Source organism: Cordyceps fumosorosea (assembly GCF_001636725.1).
Source record: "Cordyceps fumosorosea ARSEF 2679 chromosome Unknown scaffold_13, whole genome shotgun sequence".
Lineage (NCBI taxonomy): Eukaryota > Fungi > Ascomycota > Sordariomycetes > Hypocreales > Cordycipitaceae > Cordyceps > Cordyceps fumosorosea.
Genome location: NW_017387313.1, coordinates 749,576 through 761,257, shown reverse-complemented (window position 1 = coordinate 761,257; position 11,682 = coordinate 749,576). Strand labels below are relative to the sequence as shown.

At 57.0% G+C, this 11,682-nt stretch overlaps 4 protein-coding genes across 4 annotated transcripts in view; all 4 read left to right on the top strand.

Moving 5' to 3' along the window:
- Nucleotides 1-1,248: 1,248 nt before the first annotated feature.
- Nucleotides 1,249-2,292, top strand: ISF_05623 (integral membrane protein; the record flags this gene model as incomplete). The annotated part of the gene is made up of 1 exon (XM_018849228.1): nucleotides 1,249-2,292. The coding sequence occupies one exon, from the start codon at nucleotides 1,249-1,251 to the stop codon at nucleotides 2,290-2,292; it is 1,044 nt and encodes a 347-aa protein (XP_018703799.1).
- A 506-nt stretch (nucleotides 2,293-2,798) lies between these two features.
- On the top strand, nucleotides 2,799-6,257 carry ISF_05622 (WD domain containing protein; the record flags this gene model as incomplete). The annotated part of the gene is made up of 2 exons (XM_018849227.1): nucleotides 2,799-2,804; nucleotides 2,913-6,257. The coding sequence occupies 2 exons, from the start codon at nucleotides 2,799-2,801 to the stop codon at nucleotides 6,255-6,257; spliced, it is 3,351 nt and encodes a 1,116-aa protein (XP_018703798.1).
- Nucleotides 6,258-9,007: 2,750 nt separating this feature from the next.
- Nucleotides 9,008-9,225, top strand: ISF_05621 (hypothetical protein; the record flags this gene model as incomplete). The annotated part of the gene is made up of 2 exons (XM_018849226.1): nucleotides 9,008-9,061; nucleotides 9,127-9,225. 2 exons carry the CDS (start codon nucleotides 9,008-9,010, stop codon nucleotides 9,223-9,225), a joined length of 153 nt encoding a protein of 50 aa, XP_018703797.1.
- A 2,224-nt stretch (nucleotides 9,226-11,449) lies between these two features.
- Nucleotides 11,450-11,682, top strand: part of ISF_05620 (Alcohol dehydrogenase superfamily, zinc-type) — a gene marked incomplete at both ends in the record, with an annotated part of 1,313 nt that continues 1,080 nt past the window's right edge. Inside the window, one exon of the mRNA XM_018849225.1 lies at nucleotides 11,450-11,625. Within this exon, the coding sequence (XP_018703796.1) occupies nucleotides 11,450-11,625 (176 nt within the window). The remainder of the gene's footprint in view (nucleotides 11,626-11,682) is intronic.

The following is an 11,682-nucleotide window of genomic DNA, read 5'->3' as shown; positions in this document are numbered from 1 at the left end:
TGATAGACAAGGCAGCTTGCGACCCGGGGCGAGGGAGGGAGCAGAACCGTATAACTGCTATAAAATGACTATCAGATTCAAAACGAGGATGATAATTATCTCAATGAGGAATAATGCGGCAAGTCGGCTGTGGGGGTTATCGTTGTCGCAGGGTCAAGCCTCAGCTGGCGACCAAACCTTGTTGGTGAACGATGCAGGCTCCCTCCGTCATCATCTTAGGTGGTAGCTGCTATTAATAACATGGATGGGCGAGCCTTTTTCTTTGTTTGAATACCGGTGGCAGCCCAACCAACCTGCTCAACTCGCCTTGTTATGCCCGTTTTGGGTGGTGGGAGCATATGCGAGGCGGTGCCTCTTCTTATTTTAGTGGACTAGGAAGCCTTTTTTTCACTTTCCATCACTGCTGCTTGCTCGTAGAGAGCACTTGGCAAAACCCCTTGGCTGGTGAGACCCGCTAAAAAAGTACCAAGGTAATAAAAGTCTCAAACTGTCAGCAACAAGTCGCAGCACTGCCGGGAAAGTGTTTGGTACGACTCAGTGTGATGGATGCTATATCATGAAGGGCTAGGTAGGTAGGTAGTACCAGTAGGTCGACTTGTCGCGTTACGTAGGTCTGTGGATTGACTTTTTGACTTTGACAAGTCCAACATCGTTTTTTTTTTCCTGGTCTTGCTCTTTTTCTTCTAAAAAAAAAAACCATGTAACTCTGCATTACACACACCATCCTGCAGCCGTTATCCCGCACTCTGCGCTGCCCATTATGGCGGTGCGACTTGCCCTGCCACGCAGCAGCTGCGCCACCACGCCGCCCCTTCTTTTTGTTGCTTGTTGGCCAGTGCAAGCCCCAGTTCCCCGCTAAAGAAAGATGAACAAGCTGCCTTGCTTGGGCTGACTGACGTGTGGTGGGGGGGGGGGGGAGGTCCTTGTTGCTTCCGTTACGCAGCCTCACATGCGCATGCCAACACGAATATAAACGAGCCGTCATCCTCCCACACTTTTTCCCCTTCTCTTTCATCCCATCCATCGTGTTTTTCTCCGTCCATTTGCATCTCCCCCGGCCGTTTCGTTCCATCATCTTGCATATCCGTTTTGCATCTTTTGGCATATTTCGAGCTTCGAATCCTCCATTTCACCTTCCTACGAACCCGCCTGCGACTCTCGAATTCTCTCGCCCATACGTGTCACACTGCAGCAGAGAGCGACACACATACTTCACGCAGCCCACCACACACATACACACACACAGCCATGGCGGTCGGTCGTGCTCTCTGCGTGGCTTTGCCACTGCTGTTAACAATCGCCTCACTCGCCGCGCTTCTCTACGCCACCCTCGCCGGTGTCGCCCACCGCAACACCTTCATGTTCAAGCTCGACACCACCAACCTGACGCTCGACAGAGCCGGCATCGAGAGCATCGCAAAGGGCGCCGGCGTCGATGTCAGCAGTATCGGAAAGGATCTTGGCATCGACATTGACGGTCTGCTCAACAAGGCCACCGGCGGCCAAAACATCACGGCCAAGGAGCTGAACCTCGACTACGTCTTCGAGGTCGATCTCTGGGGCTTCTGCTACACAAAGGACAACAAGCGCAACTGCACCAAGGCCGAGTTCGACTGGGCCTCCAGCGCTCTCAATGACACCTACCTCAAAAGCTTTGGCACCCAGGCTGGCGTCTCCATTCCCCTACCCAAGGACATCCAGGAGCCCATCAAGGCCTTCCGCACCATCATGAAGGTGACCGAGATTGCCTTCATCGCTGCCAACATCATGCTCGGTGTCGAACTGCTCATCGGTATCCTCGCAAGCTGCTCGCGTTTTGTTTCCTGCGTCACCTGGCTCATCGCCTGCATTACTACCACGATTGTGTTTGCTGCGGCTGCCTTGGCCACGGGGACATCAGCGACTGTCGTCGGCGCCGTTGAGGCCACGGCCAAGGTCTACGGCGTCAGGGGCGGCATCCAGACCAGCTTTCTGGCTGCTGTCTGGATCTCTGCAGCCTTTGCTCTCGGTGCCAGCCTCTTCTGGGTCTTTACCATTTGCTGCTGCAAGCCCGACCGCGCTCGCAGCGCTCGCAACCGCGATAGCTATGGCGATGGCGAGAAGCTCATGCCCTCGCGCGGCTACGCCCCTCTTGGAAGCCAGCAACACGAAATGACTGGCTTGCAGCAGCAGCAACCTCAGCATCACACTGGCTACAACAATGGCGCTTACTACAACGGCCAGCCAGCTCGCTACCCTGCCGGCAACGGCCGCTCCGACCTGGCCTACGAGCCCTACTCGCATCGCGCATAAGCAGGCCTCCCGTCTCTCGTGCTTTATCACTGACACTTGTTTTTGAGCGAAAGGGTGGCTTAGACTGGCGTTTTTTTTTCTTTTGGAAATTGCACCTTGGGTGGTGCTCATGATTATGGACAAATATATTTATGCGCATAGATAGTGGGCAAAACCTGTACTAGCTTTATTCGCAACGACAATATAACGAACAATCAAATCATAGCTTACACTGAACAATATCCTGTGAATTGTAGGCCAGTATGGTGATTTTGCGAGCCGTCGACTACATTTGAACAGCTTGGGGCCACCAAACTTTGCACCATCTAGAATTTCGCTGTGGAGCAAATTTTCGAGCTGCACATATCATCACACAACAAAACGCTCTTGCAACCTGACAGCGTGCGAGCAAATATTGATGAATTGATAAAAGGCTCTTTATATATACGTGTGAAATTACGGCAAAGAAAGCGCTTTATGCGGGCACCGACACGCACCCCGCGACAGCAGAGTTGTGCCCATCCACCATGACTGTAGGTAACCTCGACACCCACCATCACCACGCCGACTTCATGCCTGAAACCGCACCGCATTTGCGCAATACATGATTAGAACAGCGACGACTAACCCGGTTACCTCAGACATGCGCCGCCGCAGCCGTAAAGCTTAGCAGGGAGCTCGCGCAGGTGCCCATCACCGCCGTCGCCCTGCTCCGGGACCCCGCGACCGGCGCGCTGCACGCCCTCGCCGGCGAGGACACGGACCTCGTCGTCTACCGCATCCAAGACGATGACGATGCGTGTCAGCGCGAAGTGGCGCGCGTGCGCGGGGTGCTGAGCGCGCAGCCCATCCACGGCATCCGCGTGCACCACAACAGCGTTCTACTCTGGGGCGGCCCCTCCGTCGCGGTGCTGAACCTGACCGACCTGCTGCTCCTACCGCAGCCGCGGGTGGCGCGTCTGCAGGCGCCGGACTGGATCTACGACGGCGCCGCGTGCCCATCCGACCACGCGCTCGTGGCGCTCGTCACCGCGCACAACGAGGTCCTCACTGCGCGGCTCTGCGACGGGAGGCTGGAGGTGGAGGGGCGGCTGGCGTCGCCGTCGCGGCCGATGCTCTACGCGGCGCACGTGTGCTGGACGTCGGCGAGCGAGGTGCTCGTAGCCGCGGGGACGGTGTTTGGCGACGTCCTCGTCTGGAAGCACACCGCGGTTGGCGGAGGGAGCGCGCCGCGGATGCTGTACACGCTGTCGGGGCACGAGGGGTCCATCTTTGGCGTGCACGTCTCGCCGCTGATGGAGGTGCCGGGTTGGGGAGGGGTGCGGCTGCTGGCGAGCTGCAGTGACGACCGCACGATACGCATCTGGAACGTTACGGAGAGCGAGGGAGATGCGGAGGAGGAGACGAGCCCGGCGGCGGCGACGGGGGTGTCGGACACGGGCTTCCGATGCGCACCGGCGGTCGTCGGAGGCGGGGAGGGCCGCGCTGACGTCGCGCCGATCGCGACGGCCATGGGACACGCCTCGCGCATCTGGGGCGTCCAGTTCGGCCTCCCCTCCGTGCCCGCGATGACCGCCGCCCAACTCCAGCCCTGGACCTCGGGTCGGTGCGTGGTCTCGGTGTACTCGTTCGGCGAGGACGCGACCGCGCAGCGCTGGAGCGTGGACGTGGCGGCCGCGCTGCGGGAGCCGCGGCGCCTGGATCACGAAAAGACCTACACGCTGCACGACGGCAAGCACCTGTGGTCGCGGGCCGTCGTCTGCGACACTGCGGGTGGCGGCGTGCCGACCACGCACGTCCTGGCCGGCGGCGCGGACAGCAAGATCACGCTGGTCGGGGATGTGCCGGCCGCGCGCGACGACGGCACGCAGACGTGGGACGTGCAGGACGTTATGGCTTCTATGGGCCGGACGTCGCCGGCTGCTACGACGACCACTAAGCAGCAGCGCAAGGAGCTGCTCGGCCGGTACGACTTTATCACGCCAGATGTCTTGCTCGCGGTGAGCAACATGGGCACGGTGCTACTGGCCACGTTCCGCGGCGGGCAGGCTGCTACGTGGGAGGCGCTTACGGTGGATGACGAGGCTGCGCGGGAGGACATGAGGAACGTGTACGCGGTCCGGACGGTCTCGCACGGCGGTGCGCTGCTCGGGTCCGTCACGGGCGGCGTGTACTACTTCGGGCTGCTCGACAGGCGCCTGACGAGGATCGCGGGCCTCGCCGGTCGCGTGGTGGAGATTACCGCGCTATCAGAAACTTCGCTGGAAGTCGAGGAAGGGGAAGAGGTGGAGGCGCTGGTGCACCTGCACCGCGACGCCGCGTCGGTGCTGCTGACGCTGGACCGGACCACGGGTGCGCCGAGGCGGCAGGAGGCGGTCGCCGGGCTCGACGCGCGCTTCGTGGCCATGTCCGCGGCGCGCATCGGCGACGACCTACTAGCTATCGGTTCCCGCCACGGCTGGATCGCCCTGCTACGAAGAGACCCCGGCGGTGCGTTCCGTCCCATCTTGGACCTGCCGCCCGCGAGCGGCGACGCCGTCACCGCCATCGTCCCGCTGCCGCCATCCCCCACAAGCCCAGCGACCAAGTACGTGCTCACGACGAGCCGCGACGGCAAGTACCGCATCTTCCAACTCGACGTCGCCGAGGCCGCCGCGCGGATGACGCTTGTACACGAGACGGCGCCGCCGTTTGGCCCGTGGATCGAGGGCGCGTGGTTCACCCCCGGCACCGGCGATCTCATCCTGTACGGCTTCCGCAGCACCGACTTCGTCGTGTGGAACGAGACGCGGCGGGAGGAGCTGGCCGCGACGAACTGCGGCGGCGCGCACCGCACCTTTCGCCTAGCCCGTGGCGAGCAGAAAGACCTGCGGTTTGCGTTTACGAGGACCTCTAGGTTGGCGGTGCACTCGCAGCAGCAAAGGGGGGGCGCTACGTCGGTCGTGGTGCGACCGGGGCATCACGGGCGCGAGGTGCGCTCCGTCGCGGCCTCGCCGACGGGCCGGTACGTAGCCACCGGCGCCGAGGACACCACGATCCGGATCTGGGCTGCCAACGGGGCGATGATGAGGCCGGTGGCGTACATGAAGAGGCACGTGGTCGGGCTGCAAAAGGTGCAATGGTGTCGCGGGGACGAGTACCTCTTCTCGGCGGGCGGCAACGAGGAGCTGTTCGCCTGGCGGGTGCGGACGCTCGACGATGGCCGCGTGGCGGTCGTCTGCGAGGGCGCGCTGGCAGACAAGCGCAGCGCGCGGGAGGACCTCCGCATCACCGACCTGGACGTGTCCGACGACGACGGCACGCTGGTGACGGTGGCGCTGTCGGACTCGGCGGTGCGGACGTACCGCTACACCCCGGCGGACGGCTTCGCGCTCATCTGCGAGGGCCGGTACACGGGTGCGTGCCTCACCCAAGCGCGGCACCTGGACGTTGGTGGTGCGTTGCAGGTGGTGACGGCGGCGACGGACGGATACCTGGCGCTCTGGAGAGGTGATGGCGGGAGGTACGAGCTGGTGCAGACGCTGCGGGTGCACCAGAACAGCGTCAAGAGCTTGGACGTGGTGCGGCTGCGCGCCGGCGGCGGAGGGCACGGGGTGGTGACGGGCGGCGATGACAACGCGCTGGCGTGGACGACGCTTCTACGGGAGACAGAGGGGGGGTCAGGCTTCCGGGCGGAGCTGGGCGCGGTGGTGGAGGGGGCGCACGCGGCGGCCATTACCGGCATCGCGATGCTCGAGGAGGAGGAGGAGGAGGTGCGGTTCGTGAGCACGAGCAATGACCAGTGGGTGAAGGCGTGGCGGGTGCTGCCGCAGGCGGGTGAAGGCAGCAGCAGGAGGATGCGGCTGCTGGGTGAGGCATACAGCGGCGTGGCAGATGCGGGAGACGTCGCGGTGCTGGGGAACAAGGAGGGGGGTCATGATGATGATGACTCGTCGCGACGGGTGGTGGTTGCGGGCGTTGGGTTGGAGGTATGGCGGTTGGGGTGAGGAAGGGGTGCAACGTACGATGATGAAACGTCTGACGATTGGGGAATTACAGCTATTAGTCTTACAAGGAGATGATGTAAATAACGAGCATTTTTTTATACGGTATAATGAAGCAATTGTGCAAGTCATTTCGGCTAACGGTTCAGCTGAGGAGGGAGTTGTTGTGGTGGGCTGTGGCTTTGGCTGCTGCTGATCTGTTTTGGAACTCGGGTCTCAATCATGCGATATCAGCAAAAGGTTAAAATAAGGAGATGGGCAGATTTCCAATGAGAAAAGAGGAAAGAAAAGGCTCTATTGGTACGAATAACCAAGTTACAGATTATTACAGGTCGAGTGGAAACAGCGGGAGTGACGGAATAGGCAGCGCGGTAAAAGCGCCGAAATGGGGACAGGCAATTGCAAGCGGGACGCCGATGCTAGTTGAGGAATAGCGTCAGGAACCGGCTTTTTTGGGTGGCTTGATTTCTCTGACGAGGAGGATTTATTATGTTAGGATGATGATGACGACGGATGACAAGGCTGGCCAGGGGGTTGCTTGCTGGGGTCCCGTTGTCGTGGGCGCATTCCAGAGGGGAGAAAGGGAGGGAGGGCCGGAGCAGTAACGAACGCATGAGGGGAGGGGGCAATGAGTGTGAAGAATTAATTAACGTTAGCAGAGGTGATATACGTATAGTTCCTGAAGGTGATATAGGTGCATAGAGCACATGAGACTTGCATAAACGGGATGAGCAGCTGGGATGCTGGTAAGTTTCAGCGAGTTGAAGTTAGGTGGCGATGAAGGCAGTGTTGGTTTTATGCTGTTTGGAGGGAGGGCTATTTTTATTTCATTATTGGGTTTAAGCGGCATCTTGAAAGTTTGACCATTTTCGGGCAATATGCGAGACCGCCGCAAAAAGAAAGCCTCTCCCTCGTGTTCACTCTCTCACACAACACATATGTGCAAGTGAAGATGCTTTTTTTAAAGGAAACTTTGGCCCTACAGGGCCGGGCTTCTTTGCTTCCCCGCAGCAGCCCAACCAACCCAAAGATGGCTAGGGTGGGCTCGTACTCTGAACGCCAGCGTCGCAGCCTCCTCCTTTTTCTTTTTTTTTCTTTTCTTTTTAACTTCCAACCATTGAGAAGCAAAAGGCAAAAGAAAAAAACGGACAATGTTCAATTGCAGAAGTTGCAGAACTTGGCACATTCCGCCGTGCTTGGCGTTGGGGGATGGCCGGAGATGCGCCGCCGCGTGTTATAACTTCTAGGGCCCTAGCCGGGCTGAGGGCTGTGATCTGGGAGCCCCTGCAGCGCGTGGTTGGCTGTGGGTACAGTTACAATTTACAGTGGCTTCCCAGTGGTGCTGTTGGTGGATTTTACAGCGGGTACTAAAGTTGCCAGGAAAAAGATTGCCTGCGTTCGTTGGTCATGTTATTGAGAGTCTGTTGTTTATTTTCCCAATCTTAATCTTCTGCAATCTTCCTTCCTTGTCCCGCCTCTTCCCATTTTGATCACCCTGTGCCCAATGCCAGCCCTATTTCCCGTGATGAAACTTGTTTCCCCGGGCGAGAACTGGAATGCCCATGCGTGTCTCTGATTTCCTTTCCAGCCGCACCATGCGTCATAGCGGAGTGCTAAAGAGACAGACCGACCCGAACCACCCAAGCCCCAGCAGGCTGACTAGCGTCCTTCACTATTGTCTTCCTTTTCTTTTCCAGTACCGAATTATCGTCTTCCTTTTTTGATATGCCCAAAAACAGCCCAGCCCATTCATTTTAGCAGGCAACAGACATGCGCTTGCGATATTGAATTTTTCAACAGAGTTTACCATGGTGCCATCCCTTCCCGCCTGAACGAGCCCTACCGTGCATCCCCCTGCCTCTCTCTAGTCTTGCTTCCTGTACACCACCTTTTGTCGCTCGCTTGCATTGCAACCTATCAGTTGTCTTGCATGGCCTTTTTGTTGGCGTCATTTGTGTAAAACCAACCCGGCTAGCACAATTTAGCCACAGCCCGTCAGGCTCGTCAGCACCTCGGCCTCTTGCCCGACTGCCCGTGAAACGAGCGAGGGCTTGCTTCAGCTCGTACAGCGCCAGCCGGAATCCTACTATTCCTCCAGGTACGGACGGGGCCAAACACAAAATGGACAAGACCAATAAATCAAAAAAATAAATAAAATAAAAGAAGGGAAATCCCAACCAAAAAGAACCATCCTTGTATTTATTATTCACGCATGCCAGATCCCTATCTCCCCTCACATCCCCTCCCCCTCCTTCTGTTTATTACTACCTGCCAGCCCGGGTTACCGTCCTCTCGGATGGGAATGTACGATCGGCTCACTCCTTCCATAACTTTTCCCGCCCAAAAGTCTCAGCCATCTGTGCGCACGGCGATCGCCTTCCTTGTCTGCCTGACCTGATCCCTCTCTCCACGCCCAACGCTACTTACTCTCTTTTGTCTCTCTTCGTCTCTTCACTCCCACTTCTACATCCCCGCCGGCTACTACTACCACTACTACTACCACTACTACACACGTTCTTGATACGAATACAAGACCCAGCATATCCGCACATCCCTCGACTACTGTCCAGACTCTGGATAGCCATTGCCAGCCATATCTTGACGTCCCGATCTTTGAGCACGACACTGGCCCTAAATACCCTCGCCTAACCGTCGACTCAACATTCTCGCCAACGTCACACAGCACTCGATTTTCCAACACAACCTTGCCGTTTTCGACAATGAGATCATTAACTTTTCTCATCGCCGCCATAATGGCCTCTCCCGTACTGGCCGCACCCATTGGCCCCAATGGCCCTTGCCCCGACGTGAGTTTCGCGCCTCAATCTACGCCCCGAACTTGCATTGTACTAACAAACTCGCCTTCTTTTAGTACAAGGTCGATGCCATCCTGAACGGCCAACTCGATCCTTCGGCTTGCTGCTCCTACGGCAAGTGCAAAGGCGACGTCGTCATCTCTGTTGGCGAGTGAGACGTGTCCGCACAGCAGACAGCCTTGCGCTCTGGGGCCCGGACACAACAGAGGACATGCACAAACACAAACATACACACATACACAAATTCACGGCCTCGTTCCAGCGTGTGCAAGACGACTTTAAGACGCGGACTGGTAGTCCCGTATTTTGCCTCTTTTGTGGTCTGGCAAGACCATATCTGGAAGAGCGAGAGGAAGGGATGCGTGCAACAGGCGCTCCTTCGTCTTCACACAACGGAACATTTTACTACAGATGCAACGAATTATCCTCGATTTCCCTAACACCGAGACTGAGACTACCTGTCATAGCATTTTTCCTTTATCTGGCGTTCTTGCGAGCAGGGGCACCATTCTCCTTGATTAGAAGATGCCTCTGTTGGACGATGCTCTCAAGCTGCGGCGCCGCGACGCAGCATATTTTCTGGGCAATCATGTACGAACAAGGTTTACTTGGAGAGTGAAAAGTTCTTGTCGAATTGCGGTAGAACGGCTAGACGATGGATGCATCCATATTTGACGCAGCAAACAAGATGGTCGTTGTATAGCAAGCAATACACTACTACTACTGACCAAATTGGCCAGTTTCCTGTACACAGACCCAGACTCGTGCTTCTATCGACTTGTACGACTTGCTCTCCCAAGTATCTGTGAGGTAGGTATTCTTGTCGAGCGATGGCAGCATGGCAGAGAATTTGTCGGCATTGTTTGCAGATGCTCTCCACATTGCTTGCCCCGTACGACTCGTGCGTGTCTCGCCCTCGGCCCATTGCATTGGATTGCTGTCCCTATATTGGCGACCCTGAGCTTAGTAGGCATGCCTAGATTTTTTACCTTTTTTTTTCATTAAAATTTTTTTTTTTTTACAAAAAACAATGTGTCTTCTCTATTGTATCTGTGCCTGGTGGCTGGACGAGAACAAACAAGACTGGGCAGAGACAGAGAGGAGCGGCACGGACAACCGAGCACGGATGGGGAAGTAAAGCCGTCCGTGCCACACACACACACACAAAACGTCGACGTCGCTCATTCGAGTCTATACGCGAGAAAAAGGAGGAGAAGCTTCGATCGCACATGGTCAAAAAAAGATGGACCAAAAAAATGGCCCGAAACCAATTCGAGTCAAGGGCCGCAGGATGGTTTGAAAATAATGCAAAGACCGCGAATCCCCGCGCGGGCGATTTTGGAGGAGGAGGAGGAGGAGGAGTCCATGTATGTATGCACCCGCGGCTTTGTTCGACAACGGCTGTTTTGTAGATGGCCTCATGCTGCGCGCATGTGGTGTCGTTTGCTTATACAGTTCGCATTTCGCCCCCACGATCCCGCCTCTTTTTCATCATTGTTTGTGTGACCCTGTGCTGTCCCACCGCCGTGGCTGAAGTCGCCTGATAGATTTGACTACCTCACCCCAAGGCGCATTTTCATCCCCCCCCCTTTCTCAGTTGCTCGCATGCTTATTACCATGATCTTTATATGGTCTATGTAAATATTGCACCAGGCTATGAATGCAAGTCTCCCCAATTGCAAGACAGGTTGGCCTTTCCCCGCGCTTCGCTGCGGGTTGGTGAGTTGGCGTCTGGTTGTTCGGGGAAACGACGTCAACGTCCCCGAGTCGCCCATGTACAGACTGAGACCGCCAAGGGCCTGAATTGGATAAATTTTCTACCATAGTTTCGAGTATGATGTTCCTGAAAGGCAGCCAAAGTACAGTTGCATCTAGTATATTGCCTACGTATCTCGCTAATAATTCCTGTTTGCCTCGTCGCCGCCAAACATCACTCACATCCGTCTTCGCCGCCTCGACAGCCATCGGGCTGTGATTGGCGCGGCAGTCCCGGCCATCTCCCCCACATTCTTCTCGCATCTCACTCGGCCGGCCGACTGGCGCCAACTTCCCCGAAACCGCTTCTAGGTTTGGTTTGATGGTGGGGGAGCCAAAGGTCGGTGGCGGCCTTGAACTAATAAAGCGGGGGATGATTCCGAAAATGAGGGAATGGGAAGCTTGTTCATGAAACTAGTTTACGTACCCTCATCGATTCTCGTTCCGATTCGTGCGCATACGCGGGCCGTTCTCCTCCCCTCTCCAAAGCTGGAGTCAACGACCAAGCCCGCCAGGTATAAAAAGCATTCGTTTTCATCCAAGTCGTGGTTTACACCTCTTTCTCATCTCTCTTGCACGGCAACCTGACATCACCAGATTGTCTTTCCGAGACTCTCCCCCGCCATGAGTCCCTCAGCCAACGGCACCGCCAAGCTCAAGCCCAACGTCGGCGTCTACACGAACCCCAAGCATGAGCTGTGGCTCGCCGAGGCCAGCCCCAGCGCCGAGAGCGTCCGGAGCGGCGCCGACCTCAAGGAGGGCGAGGTCACCATTGCCATTCGCAGCACCGGCATCTGCGGGTACGTCTCCGAAGATGGGTTCTGAAAGAAAAGACAAAAAAAAAAAAAAAAAAAGGA